This window comes from Mastigoproctus giganteus, chromosome 14 (assembly GCF_048544385.1).
Source record: "Mastigoproctus giganteus isolate SK-2022 chromosome 14, ASM4854438v1, whole genome shotgun sequence".
Taxonomy (NCBI): domain Eukaryota; kingdom Metazoa; phylum Arthropoda; class Arachnida; order Uropygi; family Thelyphonidae; genus Mastigoproctus; species Mastigoproctus giganteus.
This window is the reverse complement of record NC_143588.1, coordinates 38,877,341-38,904,768: the sequence shown is the minus strand read 5'-3', so window position 1 is coordinate 38,904,768 and position 27,428 is coordinate 38,877,341. Positions and strand designations below refer to the sequence as shown.

The 27,428-nt window shown below is 36.9% G+C and overlaps 1 protein-coding gene across 2 annotated transcripts in view; it reads left to right on the top strand.

The window, feature by feature from the left end:
* Positions 1–24,262, top strand: part of LOC150075072 (uncharacterized) — a 366,189-nt gene extending 341,927 nt beyond the window's left edge. For both annotated transcript variants that reach the window (XM_090388223.1, XM_090388222.1), the window contains 2 exons: positions 12,630–12,682; positions 24,020–24,262. In XM_090388223.1, the coding sequence (XP_090244349.1) occupies positions 12,630–12,682; positions 24,020–24,131 (165 nt within the window). In that variant the 3' untranslated portion in view covers positions 24,132–24,262. The remainder of the gene's footprint in view (positions 1–12,629; positions 12,683–24,019) is intronic.
* The last annotated feature ends 3,166 nt before the right edge of the window (positions 24,263–27,428 follow it).

The window sequence follows — 27,428 nt, the reverse complement described above, 5'->3', positions numbered from 1 at the left end:
ATACTGCAGAGTTGTGTGCAATAGAAACAGCCCTAGATCACATTAAAAATAGTGATTACCAAAGGTATATGATTTATTGCGATTCATTGAGCGTGTTACAGGCTCTAGTATCGGTAAGGTATAATCCTCATCCTGTTCCGCAGATGGTTTTTTCTCTCGTGGAATTAGAATTTGATATTCACTTTCGCTGGATCCCAAGCCACATTGAGATCTGGGGAAATGAAGCGGATTTCCCCGCTGATTTGGCAGCGGGGAAATCCGCTGCCAAATCAGCCATTGCCTCTCAGTCCCCTATACAGAATACAGGCATATAATACGCTCTAAATTACATTCCCAATGGCAAGGTTCTTGGCACAGATAGACCATAAATAAACTACGTCACATTAAGCCTGTAATCACACAATGGCAGTCCAGTCTATGCAGGGTTCGAAGAGAGGAAGTTGTTCTTGCTCAGTTCCGCATAGGACATAGTCATCTAATGCACTGCTTTTTGCTGAAGGCAGATGACCCACCTATGTGTGAGATGTGTAATGCTATTTTAACCGTCCGTCATATTTTTATAGAAGCGTGACGCTTGTGTTTTACCGATTTTAGTAATCTGATTGAACCATTTACACTCGGTCAGATTATAGGTGACAGAGACATGTCTGACGTTTTACACTCTATTAATTTATGTACAAAGATCTAAGTTTTATACTTTATATGGTTTTACTTTACTTTATTCTTTTTTTACATAATAGTTCATTGCGTGACGTGGTAGCCTATACCTAGGCTACCACGATGTTTATTATCCCGTTAAATTTTACTTGGCGCATTATGACCTTAGCTGCCAGTGCACCATTAAAAACCAAATCAATCAATCAAAAAAACTCTCATCTCCACAGTAGGCCTGTAAAGACCACTGTCATGATCGTGCCAACAATACTTCAGTTATGGTTCCACCAGTTTTCTCTCACACTACATCAAATGAAACAAAATTGAAAGCCTCTCCTGCAATGAAGAAAGTTCAACCCTGCACACTGGTTATGGATATAGGTATTGGAAGAACCAATCTTAGACCTCCATGTGTAAGGAATTGGATAATGGACATCCAACCTTCCCCAAGAAAGAAAAGATGAAACAAGAATGTATAAACTGACAGAGTCAAGTTCACTCTTCCAAACCAAATAATGGGGCACATATTCAATGGAATTGACAAGGTTTAGATACCAATATAGATGATATTTATGATCTAATCAAAGAGTACAGGCCATATTCTTTTACAGGAAATCAATTTATGTCTCAGATTACCCCAATATTTAAGAATTATGATATTTATCAACAAATAGAAATAGCATGACTGCTGTTGATGGTGCAGCCATTTTGATTAATTCCAGAGTCCTTACCAAATATATACCACTGTAGACTTCACTAGAAGTTGTAACGGTCTGTGTTGCTTCGGGAACACAGACCGTTACAACGTTACATATCTAGGGCTGCCAGATGTTTCCCATTGTTCCTGTTTATCTTTCACCAAACATGTAACATACCCTGAAAGATCTAGATAACTTGATTATGCAGCTTCTCACTCTTTGTTTATTTTGACAATTTTAATGGGCACCATCCTCTGTAGGGCACCATAAATAGTTGCATTTGTAAAACTAATTGTATTCCTTACCCAGAGGCAGAATTTCACATTACTGAGCCTTCAATCTCAGCTCTACAGCATTATTCTGAAGCATATAGTGGTCAGTTTTAGATTAAACCACTTAATAGTGATTATTATCCAATAGTTTGCAAACGTCAAACAACTAGTATGTCTGTGACAGTAACCCACATAAAAGGGAAATTCTCCAAAGAAAATTGGAACATATTATAATAACCAATATCTCCTTTAACAATTAGATCATCAAATTCTTACCAGTTAACAATTTTATTGACTGTACTATGACATTTTTTTCTAATAGCAGCAGCAAATGATATATCCCAAACATCAGCAGGCATATGCTGGCATGCTAAGCATTGTTGAGATTGAAGTATGCTAAAAAAAAAAAAAGAACAACACTTGGAACCCTGTTTCAGAAATACCCTTTATCTGAAAATCTTATTAATTTCAAAGGACTGACTAAGAACTATATTGTGAAGAAGAGCTCTTGGATGCAATTTGCTTCCACTATTACAAAGAACACACACATAACAGAAAATCTGGAATTTAGTAAAAAAACTGAATGGTAAATTTCCACTAGTATCGTCTCTAATTTTAAGCCAGAACAGCAGAACAAGCCCTATGCTCTGGGAAAAATCCTTTACCAAGATCTCAGTCATATCTAGGGTTGCCAGGTCCTTTATTTTAGCCAGCCTGTCCTTGTCCTTTACTGAAATGAGAAAGAATGCAATTTGTCCTTTATTTTCATTTTTCAATGCCTGTGCCTCATAATGGCAGTGGCAGATTTCCGCACAAGCATAGGAGGCATACGCTTCGGACCCCCACATGCGAAGGCCCCCCGAAACTAACAAAAAAATACAATTTCATTTTAAAGCTTTAGCTCAAAGCTTTAACAGGGGATATGTTAAAAAAACTTAGGAGACTCCATTGTCAGGGAAACGGGGAATATTTTTTGTAATAAGGATAGGTGGAGCAGAACCAGGGTATGTCTGCCGGGAGCAACTATTGATGATGTCACCAACAGATTGTCAGATTTTAAAGGGGGTAAAGAAAATATTATTATTCATGTGGGGACAAATGATATTAAACGTACACGATCTAACGATTTGTTGGAAAAATACAGGACCATGCTGAGGAAATGTTGCGAGCTAGGCCATAATGTCTATGTGTCTGCAATTCTGCCCAGACATGATGGGAAGGATTATATGTTAAGAGCCTTGTGGATTAACTCAAGACTTGAAGGAATCTGCAAGGCTTTAGGGGGTAAATTTCTATCAGCATGGCCCACACTTGTAGGTAGAAGGAATTTGTTTTGTAGAGACGGGATACACTTAAACAAAGGTGGTGCATTTGCCAGTATTATTGAGGATACCTTAAAGGTTCAGGGAAACTGCTAGTTAGGGGGGGATGTGGGTAATACTGAACACGTTTATCTGATAATATTGGTCAAAGTAACTCTTGCACATACCTTAAGAGTTCTTATCTGTTACCTCAACTGGATGTATTATCTAGATGTTCTGGGAGCAGAAACGTTTCACGTGAGTGGGTAGCTAATATCAAGGAAGAGAGCCTAAAAAACTTCAAGGGTTGTGTTAGGGTTGTTAAATATACAAGAACAGTAAATCTTAATTGTTTATACAGTAACGTTAGAAGTGTCGTCAATAAAATGAGCGAATTCGAACTGCTGGTTAAAACAAGTAACGCGGACATAATAGGGCTTACAGAGACGTGGTGCCACCCGGAAATTGGGGATGATGAGTTTCTTTTTTTTTTTTTTTTTTTTGATTTGGTAGTTGTTGGCGCATCGGCTTCTGTGGCCATATTGCACCTCCCAAGGTTTTTGCAGTACTTTGATCCAAGCCCGAGGCGGGAATCGAACCCGCGACCTTTGGGTTGCCGGGCAGGTACTTTACCCACTCGGCTAGCCCGGTCGGCTATGATGAGTTTCAGTACGGCTTGTATAATGTATTTAGGAAGGATAGGTTAGATAGAAGGGGTGGTGGGGTAATGCTTCTTATCAGAAGCAGCCTGAGTGCAACGATAGCTTTCCCGGATTCAGACATTTCACATGCTAGTATAGAGTCTGAATGGTGTGAGATAGTTGGAAACAAAGGTATAATGCGAGTAGGAGTAATCTACAGACCAGGTGATTGTGAAGATTATGACAAAAGCCTCTACATGCAAATGGAATGGGCAAGTAAGCATCAATGCCTTATTACGGGTGATTTCAATTTGCCTCTAATTGATTGGAGTAAATGGGAAGGAAACTCGACATGGGGATCAAAATTTTTAAATCAACTAGATGACTGTTATTTGTATCAACATGTCAGGGAAAGTACTAGAGAAAAGAATATCCTAGACCTCATCATCACACATGAATCAGATGACATAACAGAGCTGACAGTAGAGGAACCAGTAGCAAGAAGTGATCACGGAGTTCTACGGTGGATGATGAGATGGTGGGAAATAGAGAGGTAGCAGAAGTAAAAGGCAAAGGAATGGGTTTTAATTTCAGAAAAGGAAATTACGATGCCTTAAGGTACTACATGGCCTCTATTAACTGGATAGATATCGCACAGAGAATGAATACAATTGAACTGTGGTACGCTTTAAAAACATTAATCACAGATGCCTTGAATATGTATATACCATTAAAAAATACTCCACGAGAAGGGTTCCAAGTTGGATGAATAGTGAAGTTGCCACATTACTTGAGCAGAAAAAGGTAGCATGGAAAAGTTACAGAGCAATAAAAAGTACTGAAGCCTATAACAGCTACAAGGTGATGTGTAATAGAGCCACAGAAAAGGTTCGACAGGCAAAGGCAGTTTATGAGAAATCACTAGCAAACAGAGCAAAGAGGGGGGAATAAAGAATTCTTCACATATATAAATGCCAAGAAGAGCAGGACAAACCAGATCGGATCTTTACATAAGGGAAAGGGGATAGTAATAAATACACTAGCTGCCGTTGTAGATGAACTCAACAGTTATTTTGCATCGATATTTACAAATGAAAAGCCTTTTGTGGCAATGGGAAATTGTGGGAGCGAAGTTAAAAAAATATGTAATTAATGTAAATATGTAAATATGTATATACCATTAAAAAATACTCCACGAGAAGGGTTCCAAGTTGGATGAATAGTGAAGTTGCCACATTACTTGAGCAGAAAAAGGTAGCACGGAAAAGTTACAGAGCAATAAAAAGTACTGAAGCCTATAACAGCTACAAGGTGATGTGTAATAGAGCCACAGAAAAGGTTCGACAGGCAAAGGCAGTTTATGAGAAATCACTAGCAAACAGAGCAAAGAGGGGGGAATAAAGAATTCTTCACATATATAAATGCCAAGAAGAGCAGGACAAACGAGATCGGATCTTTAGATAAGGGAAAGGGGATAGTAATAAATACACTAGCTGCCGTTGTAGATGAACTCAACAGTTATTTTGCATCGATATTTACAAATGAAAAGCCTTTTGTGGCAATGGGAAATTGTGGGAGCAAAGTTAAAAAAATATGTAATTAATGATATTGAAATTTCGCAAGATTATTTAATGAAAAAACTTTCGAGCCTACAGACCAGTAAGGCTCCTGGAGTTGATGGAATATACCCTATAATCTTAAGAGAGGTGGCAAGCGAGTGCATTGAACCATTGAGGCTAATTATGTGAGCATCACTAGACTCTGGGGAGATTCCCTTGGATTGGAAAAGTGCAAATGTATCTCCCATACATAAGGGTGGCTCTAAAAGTGAAGTTGGAAATTATCGACCTGTCAGTCTGACTTCAGTGGTAGGGAAAATCATGGAGGCAATGATCAAGGGTGGAATTCAGGATCATTTGGATCGAATTGAAATTCTCAAGGATACTCACCATGGTTTTGTAAAGGGAAAATCATGTTTAACAAATCTGGTTCGCTATTTCGAAAGGGTCACTCACGAGCTGGATTTAGGGAATAATTTCGACATTGTTTATTTAGATTTCAGCAAAGCTTTCGACTCAGTCCCACATGAGCGGTTGCTTTATAAGCTGGAACAGGTTGGAATCACTGGGAAAATCCTTAGATGGATAGAAGGATGGCTTCAGGGCAGGAGGCAGAGGGTTGTTATAAATGGCTATTCCTCAGATTGGGTTGATGTAAGAAGTGGAGTTCCCCAAGGATCAGTATTAGGGCCACTGTTTTTAATTTTCATAAACGACATTGATGAAGGGATAGAGGGCGTGATGTCTAAATTTGCAGATGATGTTAAAATTGGTAGTGTAGTTAATGATCACTGCCAAGCTGAGCTTCTTCAGAGAGACCTAGATAGACTTCAGGAATGGTCAGAAAAATGGCAGCTATGCTTTAATCCAACAAAGTGAAAGGTATTACACCTGGGAATCAGTAATCCCAAAAAAACTTATTCACTTGGTGGAGTTCAACTAAACCCAGTACTGGAGGAAAGGGACTTGGGTGTTACGATACGGTCAGACATGAAATTCTCTGAGCATTGTAAACAGGTTGCAAGAAAGGCCCATGGTGTCGTATCGATGATCTATTGAAATTTTGCAAGTAGAGATAGGGACGTGATAATCCCATTATATAAGTCTTATGTTAGACCACACTTGGAATACTGTGTTCAGGTATGGAGACCGCACCTAAAGAAAGACATCAAGCTTCTTGAAAGGGTGCAAAGAAGGGTAACTCGCCTGGTGAGATCGGCAAAAGGGTGTCCTTATGAAGAAAGACTTTGAATATGTTGGTTGCAGAGTTTGGAAACTAGACACCTTAGAGCAGATTTGATTGAGGTGTTTAAGGCTCTGAGAAGCATCAGTAAAATGAATGAGGACGAAATTTTCAAGATTATAAATGATGCTAGAACTAGGGAACATAAATTCAAGTTACGGGGGGGGAAATGTTTAGATTGGACTGCAGGAAGTTTTATTTTAGCCAGCGAGTTATAAGTTACTGGAATAAGTTGCCTTCATGGGTGGTAGAGGCCGACAGTTTGGGGAAATTCAAAGGTCATCTGGATAGTACTTTCGGGTAAGGGAAGCGCATAGGATGATAGGTTTAATTTTTTTTATTAATTATTATTATTTAGTTATTTATTTTATTTTATTATTTTTTTTTTTTTTGCTTTTATCATTGTTTTGTTTGGATTTTTTTTTTTTTTTTTTTTTGGCTGGTGCAACATAAGCCATAGGCTTTCTTGCACCATGTGGCTGTTACTAATAGTAGTAGTAGTAGTAGTGGCATGTGATGCAAGAAAGCAAATGTATGAGCTTATGCAGCATCAGCCAAAAAAAAAAAAAAAAAAAAAATCACACCATTTCCTCCAAATGCCTGTCCAGTTCCTCCTTAAATTTATTCAACCTATCAACTTCCACAACGACAGATGGAAGTTTGTTCCAGCAATTAACCACCCGCTGGCTAAAGGAAAATTTCCGCACATCTATTCTACATCTGTCTTTTCTTAATTTGAATTTATGCCCCCTTAGATTCGTAATCTGAACAAGTGGAAGGATCCCATCAGAATTCAGCGTGCTCAACCCATTCAAGGCCTTATATACCTCAATCAGATCACCGCGCAGGTGCCTAGTCTCCAGCCACTGCAATTTGCAGAACTTAAGCCTCTCTTGGTAAGAGGATCCCTTCATTCCCCTCACCAATCTTGTTGCCCTTCTCTGTACACGCTCAAGTAAATCTACATCCTTCCTAAAATGAGGCCTCCAGACCTGTACGCAGTACTCAAGCCGTGGCCTGACCATTGCCTTATACAGAGGGATAATCACCTCCTTTTCCCTGCTAGCAAAATTCCTATATATCATTGACAAAACCCCATGACCTGCCCTGGCAGCCTGTCTGCATTGCTCAGAAAACTTCATATCTGCCTGCACAATTCCTCCCAGGTCTTTTTCATTTTCTACCACCTTAAGTGTAGTACCACACAGTTGGTACATTTCTCTGGGGTTACTTCTACCCATATGTAGTACTTTGCATTTGTCAAGGCTAAACTTCAGTTGTCACTTCTTAGCCCATCTGCCCAAATTATCTAGATCCTGTTGCAGTAGCACACTGCCATTACTGTCATTAAGAACCCTGCCGACCTTTGTATCATCTGCAAACTTCGACATTAAGCCTGATATACCTTCATCAATATCATTGATGAAGGTATATCAGGTATACAAAGAAGGTATACAAAACAACAGTGGACCTAACACTGAACCCTGTGGGACTCCACTAATAACATTAGTCCAAGAAGAGCAGCACCCATTGATTACCACCCTCTGTCTTCTAGCACTTAACCATCCTTTTATCCATTGTAGCAATTTACCCTTAATACCATTCTGCTCCAATTTGTACAATAGTCTTCCATGCGCAACAGTGTCAAAAGCTTTCCTGAAATCCAAATATATGATATCAAAATTATTTTTCGCATCCAGTTCCTTTGTAACCACATCATAATATCCTATCAAATTTGTCAGACAAGTCTTTCCCTTAACAAACCCATGCTGTGTCTGAATTATTGCTGCAGTCTTGTCTAGATGATCCTGCAGTGCATCTTTAACCAGTGACTCCCTTATTTTACCTGGAACAGAAGTTAAACTAACTGGTCTGTAATTACTCGTGTCACCCTTCGATCCCCCTTTGTGAATTGTGGATACATTTGCACATCTCCAGTCCGTGGGAACCTCCCCTGAGTCCAAGGTAAAAAAAAAGTAAAGTGCAGCCTTTATCAACCCACTGCAGGATGGAAGCCTCCTCAACAATTCATGTTGAGGGAAATGGACCATAATCTGCCACGCTGGTCCAGTGCGGGTTGGCAGATCAACCGTATTCAGCAGTCAGGGGCTTGAACCCCGGTCTACTCAAAGAGTGTGTGCTACTGCACTCCCGCTCCTGCCCACTCGGCTACGGAGGCCTAGGAGTCCAAGGATGCTCTCATAATTATGGCTAAGGGTTTGCTTAGTTGCTTTGCCGTCTCCTTTAATATAACTGGATAGATCCCATCCACTCCAGGTGCTTTTCTTACGTTTAACTTCAACAATTTCTCTTCCACTTTGCTCTCGGTTATTACAAAATCATTAAGTATCTTGCTACAATTTGATAACCTTCTGCCATTTTCAAACCTTAATAATTCTTCACGTGCGAATGTAGATGCAAAATACTCATTCAGTTTGTTTGCTATCTGAGCAGGATCATCAGCAGTCGAACCATCGATGTCAAGTGGACCGATCAGATTCATCCCCTTCCTTTTAGAGTTTATATAAGTAAAGAAATCCTTGCTGTTTTTCTTTGCTGTTTTTCTTAGCATCTTTTGCCAAGGATTTCTCGTAATCTGCCTTTGCCTGCCGAACCTCCTTTGTGACCTGATTACAGATTAACTTATATCTGCCATATGCTTCTGAGTCGCTTGATAATTTATATGCATCCGATGCATTTTTCTTCTCTGTTACGAGTCTCATTAGTTCATTTGACAACCATTTAGGCCTAAACCTTGAACAATATTTCTTAATAGGTATGAAACTTTTAGTAGCATCCATGATTAATTCCTTGAATGCTTCCCACTTAGAATTTACTGTTAGTAACATCGTCAGTTGATCCCACTGTACAGAATTTAAAAACTGTCTGAGACCACTGTACTCGCCTTTACGGAAGCAAAAACCCTTTCCTTTACCCCTGATAGTAGTTAAATCTTTAAGTAAATCCCACGTCAGTACACTGTGATCACTGCCACCTAGTGGTTCTTTTATCTGCAAATTCCTAATACATGAATGATCACTGCTGATAACCAGATCAAGAGTATTACTTTCTCTGGTTGCCTCTCGAACATGCTGCTGCAGAAAACAATCATCCAATAAATCCACAAAAGTCTGACTAGTGTGTGAGTGACCAACCCACAAGTTCCAGTCAATATCTGGGAAGTTAAAATCCCCCATTATAAGACATTCCGATTTACTAGCCCACTCTATTTCTCTGTACAGTTGTTCATTGTACTCATTCAAGTCATTAGGCCTATAACACGCTCCTACTCTTATTTTTGCTTTCGCAGTGCTTATGTCACACCAAACTGACTCAACAGTGCACTGTTCATCTATATCAACTGGATGCACTTCTTTTGATTTTATGTTTTTCTTTATCAACAGCATAACACCTTCTCCCTTCCTATCCTGTCTATCCTTTCTGTACACATTGTACTCCCCAAATTCCAGTTCAGCATTCCTTATATCTGTGTGACACCACGTCTCTGATATCCCAACAATATCCGCCTTTGATGTCTTGACCATAATATGCCTATACATTTGAAAAGCTTTTGAAAAATGCCACAGCACAAGGTGGTGCTATGGCATTCTTTAAGGTCCGCTTGATAGGATCTTATGTCAATGATTATACAGAGTTTTCTTCAATATAGAACCTTTTCCGTGTATTTATCGCAGTAGTAGAGGCTCGTAATGCAAGAAAACAAGCTTGTGTAGCATCAGCCAAAAAAAAAAAAAAAAAAAAGATTTCACACATTCATTCCCTCTAAACATTTGTCCAGTTCTTCCTTTAATTTATTTAAACTATCAACTTCCACAACGACAGATGGAAGTTTGTTCCAGCAATAAACTACCCACTAGCTAAAAGCAAATTTCTGCGCATCTATTCTATGACCTTATTTCCTCAAATTGAATTTATGCAACCCCTCAGGTTCGTAAATTGAGCAAGAGGAAGAATCCCATCAGAATTGAGCCTGGTCGACCCATTCAAGGTCTTATACACCTCAATCAAAGCATCTCACAGATGCTTTACAAAACAACAATGTGATCTCATTTTGAATTTTGCATTCAAGTGTGGAAGCCTCATTTAAAAAAGGCTACAGTAAGGGTTCAAAAAACAACTAGATTGATTGGGAGCATTATGGTTGTTCATATAGGGTGCACCTTAGAATGAATAATTAAATCTTTATTGGATGTACCATAGACAAAAAATAAGTTACATTATTTTCGTCACAGCAGGAAGTGAAGGGCTAAGAGGAAGCATAACTGATATAACATATAATAAGAAACATGTAATAACATTGCAAGATGACTAAAAGTATATAAAACTATACATATGTTCACCCATAGATATACATCTAAGTATGCATAATCCCCAACAAATTTAAGATTGTGGCCAAACCAATATGGAAATTACATGCTATACTGAACAATCGCTCAGTCCTTTCCTCTTTTGCAACACAAATAAATGATCCAGTATACAACATTTCTTGTGGTGGTTGTGACTTGTCTTATCAAGGATCAACACAGTTTCCGCTGAATTTTCTGGCTAAACAGCATGAGTCCTCGGTTTGTGCTTCTCATTCGGCAGCACCAGAATTACCCTTTTATGCGGTTAATGAAAAACATACTTTTTTTATTCAGCGAAGCCAAAATACGTAGTGTCCAACATAATTATATGAGACTATTAATCGCAGAAACTGTCAAAATTAAATTACATGAGAATTCTATTAACGTTCGCTGTCCATATCTAATCTCCAATTCATGGTCTTTTTTGTGCATGCGTGAAGACAAATAATCTCTATTTAAGATTCATCCTCACACATACTCCATAATTTTCATTCCTGTGATCATGACATACGGTTTAAAAGCATTGTCAGCTTCAAGAAGGAAGATTGTTTTTCAAAATTTACGTTGAACTTTTTTTAAATTAATTTTTACTTGTGTTTAATTAAACTGTAATTTTTACTGTAATCATTTTGCGTTAATGTTTTATTCATTTTAGTTTCTGGAGAGTATCATACGGAAGTGTTCTATATATTATATTGAGGTAAATTTCTCATATTCTTCTACAAATATTGAAATAAATGTAGAACGTATTAAGCACCATAGCTCTGGCTTATACTATCAAATCCACCAAAACAAGATATTCAAAGTCAAGTGAAGACAAACAATTCACTGATGACCTGCCAAGGAATGCCAAAAGGTCAGATCTATTGGAAATGGCAGTGAAAGCAGGCCCCGTGGTCTTGATAGGCACTCCTAAGTGACAGCCATGTTGGGGAAGAGATATCCACACATCAAACAGATTAGAAGATGTGTGAGGGGTTCAGACACCTTGCAGCAACCTGATTGAGATGTTTGAGGCCTTTAAAGGAATAAGCAAAATAATAAGGGAAGTATAGTCATGCATGCTGGTGGGTGAAACTGGAATGGAGGGGTGCATGAATTTATATTTTTTGCAGATACAGAAAATAGATCTTGTAATAAGTCTTCTCTCTCTATCTCTTTTATTTATATATATATTTTTTTTTGCTGACAGAATAATTTCTCTTGCTTGCTTCATTTTGTGTGATTTCTACAAATGTTAGAAAGTTTTATGGATGAAGGAGTGAGCTGTCAAATTACACAGAAGACATTTTTTAAAAATGACTGTTCACACTCTCTAAACTTGAAATGACAATCATTGCTTCCAGCCATGTCTTTTATATAGTCTTTGAAAAGTATTGAAGAGTAGAGCACGATTGCAAATTTTGTTTTACAGGAAATTTTTATTTCTTTTTTGGCCCAGTTTATAATTTCACTCTCACGCCGACAGTCGACATTAAATATTCCAGAAATCTTGTTTAAAAGGACTGAAAATAATCAAACATATCTAGTGTTCATAAGCACATCTATTGTTGTGTTAAGAAAGGTCAATAAATAAATAAATTTTATTTTTATGCTGTAGGATGACTCCATCCCCTTGTGTCATCACTCAGGAAATTTAGAATGCCTCTCCTCAAAAACACCTTAAGAGGCCTTCTTTATATAAGAAATATAAAAGGCATTTTTATATAATAAACTGCTAATAAACGAAAATAATAAATAAATAAAATAATAAAAATATTAATTTATACAGTTCTGTTACAAAAAATGCCATATTTTATATTTTTTTAAAGGTCAAAATATATTTTTTATATATCTTTTTTATTCATTACACGTAATAATCTTGTTTATTTATTTATTTATTTTTTTTTTTCAGATTAAAAGGAATGGACTTCGCATGAAGAAAGCAGCAGGCTTTAGGAAAGCATGGTAATTTTTTTATAGTCTCTTTTTAACTAAATTAATTCAGTGATTTGTATACTGCTTTACAAATCCTGAAAGGAAATTTGGAATGTACTTGAGAACAAGAATGTATTATATAAAAGAAGTTGATTTAAATTCAAATTCACTTAAGAATCAAGCTCCATTTTAATAAATAAATAATGAAGAGTTTAAATTCCAACTGTTTTTAAACAAATACAGTGAAACTTCTCCTAACGGAACCTCTCTTTAACAGACATCTCTCTACAACGGACATTTTCAAATTCCCCAACTCTCCTCTATTGGTTTTAACATGTTTTCAGCTTCTGTCTAGCGGACATTCTCTGTAACGGACGCGGACAGGGAATCTACACTGTTTCGTTTAGATTAGCACTTAATTTGATCTCCCCATAACGGACAGCGGGCGAGCTCACGGCCCTTTTTCTAGGATCGTTTCTTTCACGTATTGCCTCAATCGTGTGTTTATTTTCTATTTCCGATTCTCTGAATTTTATCAAGGTTTACGTCGCGGTTCTAAACCCTTTTTCAAGAATTTTAAGGCACGTGTAAAACTTCTGATGAATTCAGTGTGTGCAGGGGGGGGATTTTCTCGGCCTTTCGTCTTTTGAATTTCAGTTTTCAGTTTTGTTCAGTGTCTTTTGAAGTGCACAATGTCTTCTCGTAAACATTTAACTTTAAAAGATAAAGTCGAACTCATTAATGTGTGTGGTCGGCAAAAAAATTGTATTCGCAATCTCGCTGCAAAATTCAAAATCGGGAAGACGCAGATAAGCGACATTCTAAAGAAAAAAAACGAACTGCTCAAACAATTTTGGCAACACGTAAATGATCAGGTTCAAAAATCATTCCTGAAAACTGTTGGACTTCAAATTGACAATGTTACATATGAGTGGTTTTGTTGCACACATGCTAAAAAAATTCCCATTAATGGGCCTATTATTAGGGAAAAGGCTTTGGAGGTTGCAAAATCTATGGGAGTAAATGAGTTCAAAGCTTCTGTGGGATGGCTAGACAAGTTCAAAACTCGGCATAAAATTTCTTGGAAAACCGTAAGTGGTGAAGGTGGATCTGTTGATGATACTGGGGTTGTAACAGAGTGGACCGTCAAATTGCAAGATTTATGTCGTGATTTTGAAGCTAAGGATATTTACAACTGTCATGAAACAGGGTTGTTTTTTAAAGCTCTTCCTGAAAAAACGAGTCTAAAAAACGAAAAGTGCCAGGGCGGAAAAATTTATAAGGAACGCTTGACTGTACTATTGTGTACAAATATGCTGGGAGACTTTGAACAACATCTTGTTATAGGAACACCACAAAATCCTCGTTGTTTCAAGGGCATAAAGTTGAATCTTTTGAATGTTGACTGGAAGTCTAATAAAAAAGCGTGGATGACACGAGATATCATGAGCGAATGTGTAAGTCACTTTAACCAAAACATGATTCGTCAAAACAGAAAAATTATTCTTTTCATGGATAATGCTGCATCTCACCCGCACGTTGAATTGTATCATTCAAATCGTTTTTCTGCCACCAAACACATCTGCAGAGTGTCAGTTTAGATCAAGGGATAATAAAAAAATTGTAAACTTCACTACAGAAAACGTGTTTTAAGACATCTCATTGTAAACATGAACGATGTAACATGTGCAAGTGACCTTGCAAAGAAACTCAGCATCCTAGATGCGATTCAATGGATTTCCTCTTCAGTAAACGCAATTAGAAAACAAACTGTCGTGAACTGTTTTGTAAAGTCTGGCTTCTCAAACGCAAAAATTGAAGTTGTGAACAGCAATGTGGAGCAACAAGAACTTCAACATCTATTGATAATGTACGATACTTCCACTACAAGTGACCCTGGCTACAAAGATATATACTCGAACCTCTACAGAAGATGGTGCTCTAGATATCAACGACATTATCATCGATATTTTTCAAGAAGTTCCTCATGAGGATGAAGAAATGGAAGGAGGTCATTCTGTCGAAGAACATATTAACGACGAACCGCCAATGAAAATAGAAGAAGCGCTCATACAAATCAATCGTTTAAAAATGTTTTTCGCCGTTGAAGAAGATACTGAAGGACTTTTGATGGTTTCTTCACTCCAAACAAATGTTGAAAACAAAATTATCAGCCAGAAGAAGGTGCAGAAGAAAATAAGTGATTACTGTATGTATTTTTCTTAAGATAAAGTCATAATATGCATAGCACAATTGTATGTATATTATTTACAAAAATATTGTGCAAAATCTGTTTATAATTGAATTTAATTTTACATTAAACGTTTAACAATTTTTCTTTATCTCTTGTGTATGTAATTGTATATTATTTACAAAAATATTGTTCAAAATCTGTATATATTTTAATTTAATTTTACATTCAACGTTTAACGATTTTTCTTTCTTTCCTTTTCTTTTCTCCCTCAGACTTCTTGTTAGCGGACACTTCTCTCTAACGGACTAAATGTGTTCTAAGGGAACACATTCTCGCTCCCAATGACTGTCCGTTAAAGGGAAGTTTCACTGTACAATAATTTTCTGATTTACAAACACCATCCTTTCTGAGAAGTCTAACACAAGTTTAAAAGTTTCCAAGGTGATTTTGCCATTATATTAGCATTAGCATAGGCAAATGATGCAAGAAAGCAATCTTATGCAGCATCAGCTAAAAAAAAAAAAAAAAAAAAGGCTTCCCATTTCCAATCATTCCAAATGTTTGTCTAGTCCTGCCTTGAATTTATTTTAGCTATCAACTTCCACAACACCAGATGGAAGTTTGTTCCAGCAATCAACTACCCAACGGTTAAAGGCAAACCTCCACACATCTACTCTACAACTGTCTTTCCTCTGTTTGAATCTATGCCCCCCCAAAAGTTTGTAATCTGAGCAAGAGGAATAATCCCATCAGCAAGTGAGCCTGCCAAATCCATTCAAGGCCTTATACACCTCAATCAGATCACCTTGCAGCTGCCTAGTCTTCATAAAAGCACCCCTTTGTTCCCTTACCAGTCTTGCCCTTCTCTGTACTCATTCCAGCAACTCTACATCCTTCCTAAAATGAGGCTTCCAGACCTGTGCACAGTACTCAAGGTGTGGCCTAACCATTGCCTTATACAAGGGGGATAATCAGCTCCTTATACCTGCTTGCAAAATTCCTGTACATCATTGACAAGACCCCGTGACTTACTCTGGCAGCCTGTCTGCACTGCTCAGAAAACATCATATCTGACTGCACAATTACCCTCAGGTCTCTTTCATTCTCCACTACCCTCAGTGTAACATCACCCAGTTGGTAGATTTCTCTGGGTTACTGCTACCCATATGCAGTACTTTGCATTTGTCAATATTAAACTTCTTGCCACTTCTATGCCCATCTTCCCAACTTTTCTAGATCCTGTTGCAGTAGCATACTGTCATTACAACCCTGCCAATCTTTGTATCATCTGAAAACTTTGCCTTTAAGCTTGATATACCTTCATCAATATCATTGATAAATTTACAAAACAACGATGGGACCAACACCGAACCCTGAGGGACATAACTAATAATATTAGTCCACATAGAGCAGTATCTATTGATTACCACTCTCTGTCTTCTCCCACTCAACTATCCTTTTATCCATTGTAGCAACTTTTCTTAATGCCATTTTGCTCCAATTTGAACAGTTGTCTTCCAAGTGCAATAGTATCAAAAGCTTTCCTGAAATCCAAGTATATGATATCAAAATTATTTTTTTGAATCTAATTCCTTTGTGAGCATGTCATAATATCCAATCAAATTGGTCAGACAAGACTTCCCCTTGACAAAACCATGCTGTGTCTGAATTATTACTGCGGTCTTGTCTAGATGATCCTGCAACTTCTTTAACCAGTGACTCAATTATTTTCCCTGGAACAGAAGTCAAACTAACAGGTCTGTAATTACTCGTGTCACCCTTTGTGAATTGGAGATACATTTTCACATCTTCAGCCAGTGGGAACTTCCCCCTAGTCCAAGGATGCTCTCATAATTATGGCTTAGGTTTTGCTTACTTTCTTTGCCACATCATTTAATATAACTGGATAGATCCCACCTACTCCAGGTGCCTTTCTTATGTTTAACTTCAACAATTTCTTCTCGACTTCACTCTTAGTTATTATAAAACCATTTAAATCCCTGTTAGAATTTGATAAACTTCTGACCCTATCCTCACATGAATGTAGATGCAAAATACTCATTTAGTTCGGCATCTATCTTATTCATCCCCTTCCTTTTAGAATTTATATAAGTAAAGAAGTCTTTGCATCCTTTGCCATAGATTTTTCATAATCTGCTTTTGTTTGCCTAACCTCATTTGTGACTCGATTACAGACTAGCTTGTATCTATCATACGCTTCTCTGTCCCCTTTTATGGGCATCCCATGCATTTTTCTTTGCCACAAGTCTCATTAATTCATCTGACATCCATTTGGGCCACATCATTTAGGAGTTTGTTATAAGCCTAATGACTCGTCAGCGTCTTTAGACCTATAACAAACTCCCACCCTCATTTTTGCTTTCCAATTGCCTGTCACACCAAACTGACTCAACACTTCACTGTCCATCTATGTCAAGTCGTTGCGCTTCCTTTGATTTTTTATATTTCTTAGAGCAGTATTACTTAGTTGGAACAAAAAGCTTCCAAAATTACTTCTCTGAATGCTTCCCATTTAGAATTTGCTGTTGGTAACATCATTTGGTCCCACTGTATAGAATTTAAGAAATCTCTGAGACCACTGTAGTTGCCTTTATGAAAGCAAAAACCCTTCCCTTTACCCCTGATGGTAGTTACATCTCTAAGTAAATCCCACATCAGTACACTGTGATCACTGACTCCTAGTGGTTCCTTAATCTGTAAATTCTTAATGCATGAATAATCACTGCTGATAATCAGATCAAGAGTGTTACTCACTCTTGTTGCCTCTCAAACATGCTGCTGTAGAAAACAATCGTCCAATAAATCCACAAAACCCTTGCTAGTGTGCAAGTGACCAACCCACAAGTTTGGTCTATATCTGGAAAGTTAAAATCCCCCATTATAAGACAATCTGATTTACTGGCTCACTCTATTTCTCTATATAATTGTTCATTGTACTCATCAGAGTCATTAGATCTATAACAAACTCCTACCCTCATTTTTGCTTTCCCATTGCTTATGTCACACCAAACTGACTCAACACTGCACTGTCCAGCGATGTCGGCTGGCTTCACTTCCTTGGATTTTATGTGTTTCTTAACTAACAGCATAACCCCTCCTCTCTTCCTATCCTGTCTACCCTTTTTTGTACACATCTTATTCCCCAAATTCCAATTCTGCTTCACCACGTCGCTGATATCCCAACAATGAAAAATACCTTGGAGTAATTGTGCAGTGAGATATGAAGTTTTCTGAGCAATGCAGACAGGCTGCCAGAGCAGGTCATAGGGTTTTGTCAATGATATACAGGAATTTTGGTAGCAGGGAAAAGGAGGTGATTGTCCCTCTGTATAAGGCAATGGTCAGGCCATGCCTTGAGTACTGCGTATAGGTCAGGAAACTTCATTTTAGGAAGGATGTAGATTTGCTTGAGCATATCTGAGCATAGATTTGCTTGCTAGAGAAGGGCACAAGATTGGTGAGGGGAATGAAGGGATCCTCTTATCAAGCTTATGGAGGCTTAAGTTTTGCAAATTGCAACGGCTGGAGACTAGCACCTGCGACGGGATCTGATTGATGTGTATAAGGCCTTGAATGGGTTGAGCACACTCAGTTCTGATGGGATTCTTCTACTTGTTCAGATTACGAACCTAAGGGGGCATAAATTCAAATTGAGGAAAGTCAGCTGTAGAATAGATTTGCAGAAATTTGCCTTTAGCCAGCGGGTGGTTAATTGCTGGAACAAACTTCCATCTGTCGTTGTGGAAGTTGAGGTTAAATAAATTTAAGGAGGGACTGGACAAACATTTAGTGGGAATGGTTGTATGAATTTTTTTTTTTTTTTTGGCTGATGCTACATGAGCTCGTACACTTGCTTTCTTGCATCACATGCCACTATTACTAATAAGGAGTGACACCACGTCTGTGATATCCAAACAGTATCCGCATTCGATGTCTTAATGAGCACTTCAAATTCATCAAATTTATTTACTATACTCCTAGCATTGGTGTACATGCAAGTATACACGCATCTGTTCTTACTCTTAGTTCCTCTAACACAGTTCATATATTTACTTGTTTCGTGACTCCCAGCAGTTCCTGAAATCCCCAACAACTTGCTTCCCGGGATTCTGCTCATTCCAATAGAAGCAGTGCAAGAATCATTTCCACCTCTGCCTGCGGCTACTGTTGATCTATTAGTCTGTGAATCCCCTTAAGCTAGCACTTTTCCGATCCCCCTAACAATGCCTTGATAGCATCAGCAAATATTCTTGCACCCTTTCTATTTAAGTGTATCTCATCCCTGTAGAAGCAATCTTTCCTGTTAACAAGCACAAACCCCACTGAGAAACAAATTGATTGAGAAGGCACCCATCATATACTCCCTCGTATCGTGCCTGGGCAAGATTGCAGAGACTTTGAAATTTAACCCTAACTTGCAACTTTTTTTCAACATTGATGTGTACTTCCTAAGAAAATCTGCAGATGTCCTACACTTAATATGTAGGAGATACATAACATTACATACATAATAGGAGAATTATTTATTTGATTCATGTGTATTAAGACTCAAATAAAGAATAAATCATATATCATACTTTACTGTTATATGAAATAAAATTTTATATAACAGTACAATACATATTACAGCACCTTCACCTAATATTCGGTCAATGATTCAGTTCTGATTCACCGCACCAATTTAACCAATTAAGCTGGAAGAAAAACACCAATTTAACTATAGAGCAGAAGTCCCTGACTCTCAGCAACAGTTCCAGTCAGTTTATATCAGCTCTAACACAAAGGATTATATGGTTATACACCCTATAGCCATAATAACATAGCAACACATTATACTTAAATAGAAAATTAACTTAAAGTTTAAGGATTTATTTCTCAACGTGTATTACACAGAGGGCACCACAAATACTCTGTAAATTAAGTAATTTAATTGGCTCTCTACAGTAATTTTTCCAGATTGTTTGAGCCAATAGGAAGCCCAGGGATTACACTTTTATCAATTGAACAGCAGCTCAAAAAATCCCAAATGACTACTTGAATGGCATTTATGGGCAAAAAAAACATTAGATAACTTACTAAAATAAACCATACTAATGGTCCTCAAATAATACAGATATATCCTGTTCCAAAATAGTAGGAGCACTCAAAACAAATTTACAAAAACCGTTATTTTTCATCACCAGTATACATAAATTCACTAGATTCCAAGATGGTAGAGACCAAGAAACGATTTTCTTGCTCTTTCTCTAATCAGCTCACTAAATACTGTTTTCTATATGTACGTCAGTAAGCCAGTTGTGTCACCCATTATTTTATCACAACATATATACAGTAGAGCATCGATAATCCAAACTAATTGGAACTGGGGGGGTAGTTCCGACTTCCAATTAGTTCGGATTTTCGAACTTATCAAAAGTACTGTTCTGGAAACTAAAAAAAAGTTTAGTCAGTTTAGAAATAAAAACACTGGCTTTAAAATCTGAGGGACCGCCTAATTTTTTTGTTAAAATCCAGCACCTTATCACACAACAAAGATCCAGATATGGGTACTCCTAAGCTTTGTCTCTGTGCGAACCACAAATAAGTGGCATCTTTGATGGCAGGGTCATTAGCTATTCTCATAGTTTTTCTTCTTTTTTGCACCATCTGAATCAAGTTTCGATACGAACTTTAATGTTTTAGATTTTACACCCCCCCCCACAAAAAATGTCAGTGAAGAGAAATATCAGATTACAAAGTATTATGTTTAGTTACTACTGTATGTATATTAATTTAGCTGTACGTAAGCGTAAATTTTTTACTTTTATTTTGATAACCTGTGGATGATATTCTTCCGATTTATTTTTACGTATCATTTAATTTTGTAATTGGTAAGAGAAAAAAGCATAAATTTGTGCTTTATATCTTCATTTTTATAGCCTGTGGATAATATTCTTCTGATTTTTGCTTATTAGAATTTCTGTTTAATATAATCAAAATTCAATTTGCAAACATGATCACAATAACCGGCACTTCCTGTAATTATTTTATGGCATCAGCATAAAAAAAAATAAATGCTGGCTTGTTCGGATTATTGACGCTCTACTGTATCACAAGTAGTGATGTCTATAAACCAAGATGGCCACCACCACCATATACAGTTTCCCTCCTGTGGGAGTCACCATGACACCCTAACTGAAGGAAGAAGGAGACAACATGGCAGAAACCAAAATACAATATCACATGTGCAGCAAAAGCCAAGTTATATTTACACTGAAAAAATGTCCCCAGTTGCCAGCAGTCCAAAATAAGAACAGTTTATTTGTCCTTCCCAGGAACTGGGGAACAAAAGTTTCAAAATCAAAATAAATTCCAAGCTGTCAGTTAGAAGTAACGTTTTATAAAGCAGCCATTATGCCAATTTTATAGTTACAGAAAAAAAAAAAAAAAAAAACGTTTTGAAAAATCAATTATATCAAAGCAATTCCTCCACTGACAGCCTCAAAATTATATTGGCGAACTCACCCAATGTTCGCAGTCCTAATACACTTATCCATCGTTGGGGGGGGGATGGGCAAGAAACGCAAACTTGTTATTCATCCTATATAGCCTAGCTCTAATTTTCCCAGTAATTTATTCTTACTTCATATACTTTACAGCAGTTGTGATCATTTATTGTTAGCAATCTGAAGCTTTGAGATGATCTTCCTGCCCATTCTTTGAAAAGCACTAGTAAGTATTGAAACATGGCAGGGTGGTGCTGATTATCAGAAACTTGATTTTTTGTTCTATCAGATAACTTTATAGGCTCATTTTGTCACTTGCAAATGGTAATATCTTTTGCTTAGATTCCATATGAGACTCTTTTGTCTCATATAATATTTGTGTAGGCAAGGTTGTGTAGCAATGGATATTATTGTAGGAATAATTTTTGAGAATACTGGTGAAATTCAAATACCTTCTGGATCAGTATTTATAGAAAGAGCTAAGCTTGTAGGGTTATTATTATTATTTTTTTTTCTGTGTAGCAAAAGCACTCTGTGGCTGATATTCTCTAATCGCCACTTCTCAAAAGACATAATTCCTATGAACATTTTTCATATAATGCTAAAAATATTTTTAAAATGGTGTTCTGGGCAATCTCTTCTACAGTAGTAAAATGTGTTTGTATATTTGTTCACACTCTTGCTGTGAGTATCTGATTTATAATATTAATTAGAATTTTATTAATTTTTGATGAAGTTGCATGATTGAATAATCAGTTCGGCTGCTAACTGTTCAACTAATGTGGCATGGCAGTAGTACACATTATTAGTAGTAAAGGTATAAGCAAGTTTCCAGAAAGTAGTACAGTATGGTTCTTAAATGAGTTCCATACATTTTTGGTGTGTTCTGTTATTGAGGGCAAAATCTGAGTGCAAGAGTTTTTTAGGAGGTGGGATTAGAGTAAATTATATAAATGAGAAAGCTTTTCATTGGGAATAGAGTTTATGCACCAGATAAATTAATATTGTATTACACTGAATATTTATATATTGCTTGCAATCTAATACAGCCACTCCCCGACTTACGTAAGGGTTGCGTCTCGCTGAACTCTACGTAAGTCGGAGGAATTTCTTTAAATGCTTAAGCAGCACATGCAAATTTGATTGAAGCAAAAATGAAATGTCCGACGAACAAGTAAATAGAATTATTTATTCAATTTTTTTATCTCATGCACAGGAAAAATTACAAAAATATACAAAATTACAAAAAGAGAGAAGAGACAGGCATAACATCAGCAAGTTTTACCTTTTGAGCATCATTGACAGAATTAACTCTCCAGCGGTTGAGGGCTGTAGAAATTTAAAAGGGATTTTTTCCAACACATCGCAAAATTTCTCTGCAGCTGCAGGATCGGCACTGGCAACTTCACTGCATACTTTAATATTTTGGAAACCAGCACGATGCTTGAACCTATTAAACCACCCGTTGCTTGCCACGAACTTGGCTTGGGGTTTGCTGTACTTATCCTTGATATCTTCATAAATACGTCTTGCTTTTGCTTGAATGACCATTGGACTCAGGGGCACTTGCATCTGAATCTGATTTCCATCCATATTATTAATAGCTTTTTCATCCATATTATTAATAGCTTTTCATCCATATTATTAATAACTTTTCCATCTTCGATATAACACCTGAACACTGTTCTGTGATCACTGTTGATCTTAAATGCATTAATCCTTTGACATATTCTATAACTTTATTAATACGTAATATACTAATATTATGTATTTAACTAATACGTAATATTAGTTTCACTGCTTCAACAGTGAATACTAAAATAGTATTCACTGTTGTAGCAGTGAGACTAATTTCGTGCAATAGATGACAAACTTTGTCCTGCTTTGTAATTCTTAATTAATCATCTTCATTTCTAAATCAAGTTTGTTTCGTTTTCTAGCACTGCCAGCACTTGCACTTTCTGTTGGTCCTTTCCCTTCACCATTGTAATAAGTAAATAGGAATGAAGAGAAGATTCTGAAAATTTATTTATTTTTTTAATATGATTGAAGATTTCAGTGAAGAGGAACTCATTTCACCATAATACTGTAACGTAAAAACCCACAGAATTCCAGTTATCAGTATTATCACAAATGCAATAAGATCGAGTTTACTACCCATTTATAATAGATTGCGCTAACAAAAGCCTAATAAAGCAGAAAGTGCAAATTGTTTTTATTGTAGTGACCTCCAGAAATATTCTTTAGAAAAATATCAACAAAGCCGTTCAAAATTGATTCTTATAACCGGAACATATGATAATAATGAAAGTGCAGTGCAATTTCCATTATAAAAATGACTTTTTAGAGAGATAAATAGCTTAATTATATAGCAAAGATTTCAACTTCCGAGGTCTTGGAACAAATTACCAAAAAAAAAAAAGGAAAAGAAAAGAAACCAACAATGTATTATTGGGTTCATGATACTTCCATTTATTCCTACAGGATGCAAATTTCATTTCCACGATTTTTTTAAGTTTGCACTGGCTGGCAAAAACTTGCATTTTAAAGTATTACGTTAGCTGGGGAGTGGCTGTAACTGCCTTTTGGGCAGGATGCTAAGGATTCTGTGATCTACTTGTAAGATATATCAAATTATATTAACCAGCCCTTTTTTTGATTTTTCAGGTATGAAGTATCTGATGAAGAAGATACACTGGTACCAGATCATTATGAAATGGACAATGATTCAATCAGTAACAATTCTGATGCAAATGTATGCCCGTTGGGCAGTCAGTAGATTAAAAATCTAATTCCAGCAAAATGAGATTTAATAACTAACCTTACATAAAGTATAAATAATTTTAATATTCTTGAAGAGTTCAATTTGCTTAGTTAAGAATCAGTTATGCCTTTTTATACAACAAATGAGTCACCGAAAGCAAAGCATCAGAGAAAAATGTGAAATTTTTCTTAAGGTGTTTATAGACATTCGGAAGAAAATTAAAAATGTACAATATACAGAAATTGACTAGTACATCTAGAAATTTAATATTTTTATATTTAATATTTGCATAGTATTAAATAAAAGGTCATTTGTGTATATTATCAGATGAGAAATGTATTTCTTTATAATTCACTTATGTTGTTGTAGAAATGAGGTCCATTATTTTTCAACTGAAATAATTTTTTTGATATTATATTTCATTTAAAAATTTTATAGTGAAATAAATGATAGTTATTTCCTAGGAATGAATGAGTGCATATGATTAGTCATTGTTAAATTTCAGAACATGCAATTTGGCTGCCTTAAAGGGGGGCATGGAGGAATTGTCACACTTTTTACAGAGAATTGTCTGGCTCATGTTTTACAAGGGCAGTTCAATAAATAACGATAATCAATAATAATTTTTCATGAACAACGGTATTGCTTGATATTTCTAGCTAAGCTGCAGAATTTAAGACATCAAGCTGTATTACGTAGCAATTGTGCAGCTGACTTGTGCACAGAGTACGATGTTGTTGGTTTATGCCTGTTCAGTTTCGCCTATGTAATGATGGCTGTGATGCACGAGAAAAGTATGCTGCCCTCAAATATTTTGTTTCCATCTCAAGAAAACATCAGCTGAAGAACATGAAATGTTAAAAAAGGCTTATGGTGAATCCGCACTTCCATATAGCAAATGGTCATGGAGGTTTCTCCATGACCATTTGCATGTGACATGTTTGTGCATGCTGGGTACCAAGACTACTCACACCTGGCCAACAGCAAGTTCATATGGAGGTTTTTTTTAGGAACTGCAATGGATGGTTACTGAAGATGGTGATGTTTTGCCAGGGAGCAAAAGTAGGTGACACTGCAGAGCAGATAGTATCTTTTCATGGCACAAAAGGTGATATTGCTGTATACATTAGCACCAATGATATTAAGAATAGGAGATCTGAGAACTTTCTTAACAAATACAGGGCAATGTTGGGACAGTCGCAAGCGTGGATGAAATTTGAAAGTGTCTGCAATTCTACCCAGACATGATAGGAGGGAGTACATGTTGAGAACCTTGTCAATAAGTCCGACTGTGGAGAGAATGGGCAAGGCTCATGGGGTAGAATTTTTCTCTGGTCTGTGCTTGCTAACAGGAGAGAGTGTTTTTACAGGGATTGGATACACTAAAATAGAAGGAGTGCAACAATATTTGCCGATGCTATCAAGGAAGTGATAGGTGAGTCAGGTTGGTAAACTCCTAACTTTTGCGGATACATATACTAATAGATTAACTAGAGTCTGCGGCTCTAGTTAATCTATTAAGGAAAAGCTGTTAAAGTCACATTCTTGCACTGCTCCTATTGGAAAATGCCGCAGTCAAGAAAGCAAGGTGTTGGGGGACTTCTTGGGGAATCTATTAATTTGACAGGTGATTCTTGCACTGTTTCTATTGGAAAATGCAGCTGTCTAGAAAGCAAGGTGTTGGGGGATTTAAGCGCACATTTTTTCTTCTTCTTCTTCTTCTTTTTTTTTTTTTTGAAATCCCCAAACACGAGAGGTATTAGAACCTATAGTACCGAGAATGGGTTGGGGGATGAGTAGATGAAAGGAGATACTTATAGACATTAGACTTGAACTTCCGTAGATTGTAATTTTCAGAAAATATGTATGAAGGGAGGTTGCTCCAAAAAATAGCAGTTGAATGAATAAACAAGGAAGATGAAAAGTTGGTTCTGTGAGTCTGGAGTTGGACAGTAAATGGATGTTGGCTGGTGGCAGCATGTGTTTGGACTGTTTTGAAAGAGAGAGCGGGAATTATGGAAGCCAATTCAGAAGAACAGTGCGCATGGAAGTATCTGTAGAAAAGGCATGCAGCAGAAACAGCATGTCTATGAGACAGAGTGGAGAGACTGTTAGAGATGAGTCAAAAATTAACCTAATTGCCCTCTTCTGAATGGAATCTAGAATCCCGAGAGAGGTTTTGGTGGCACCGTCCCAGTTGTGGGAACAATATTCCACGGTAGGGTGGATTTGTAAGCTGTACAGAGTGAACAGCTATTTGGAAGAAAAGCAACGCCGAGGGTGAAAGAGAAAACCCACTTGTTTAGATGCACAGGAAGAAATATTTGTAATGTGCTTATGCCAAGAGAGATTAGAAGTCAGGGTAATTCCCAATAAAGATATATGATCTTTCCTAGAAATCGGAGTGTCATCAAAGATAAGCATAGGAGCAAAAGAATCCTTTTTTGCAAGATATAAGATAGAACTGAGTTTTGGAAAGATTGAAATCAACTAAGTTATCATTGTCCTACTGGAAAATTATATAGAGATCAGCATTCAAGGAATTCAAGAAGTTGAAGCTGTATGAGTAGGGCAAGGTTTCTCAAACTGGAAAGCAAAGTGCTATCATCAGAAAAATTATGGATAGGATTTCTGGTTAATGAAAGAATGCCATTAATATACAAGAGGAAAAGAATGGGAGAAAGAACTGATCCTTGGGGAACACCAGCATTAGTGGAGGAGTAAGAAGGCAGCCATCTACCATCACCCACAGTGAGAGGTCAGAGAGAAAACTGGATACCCAATTACAAAAAAACAGTTGGCAAACCATAAGGTGGAAGCTTATTTAGAAGACCTTTATGCAAAACACGATCAAAAGCCTTTGAAATGTAAATAGCAACTGCTTGAGTTTCACCAAACTTTTCCATTGAATTTTTTCAAAGATGGGTAACATAAGCCAGAATATCACAAGTGGATTGACTCTGATTGAATCCATATTGGTGATTGTTGATCAGATGGAAGGTTCCCAGTTAGTTTGAGTTGGCAGTTAATTGACTTCTCCATTACTTTGGAAAGAGTGGACGTGATTGCAATGGAATGATAATTGGATGGGACAGATTTGTCACCATTTTTAGAAACTGGCTGGATATGAGGAAATTTCCAAGCAGAAGGAAAAACACATTTGGAATAAGAAATGGAAAGAAGGCAATACAGAACAGGAGTAAGTTCAAGAGCACCACAAGTTTTGAGAACAAGTGGAGAAATACCATCAGGCCTTGCAGCTTTCTCAGCATCAAGATTGTTCAAAATTCTTCTGACATCCTTTTGATGAAA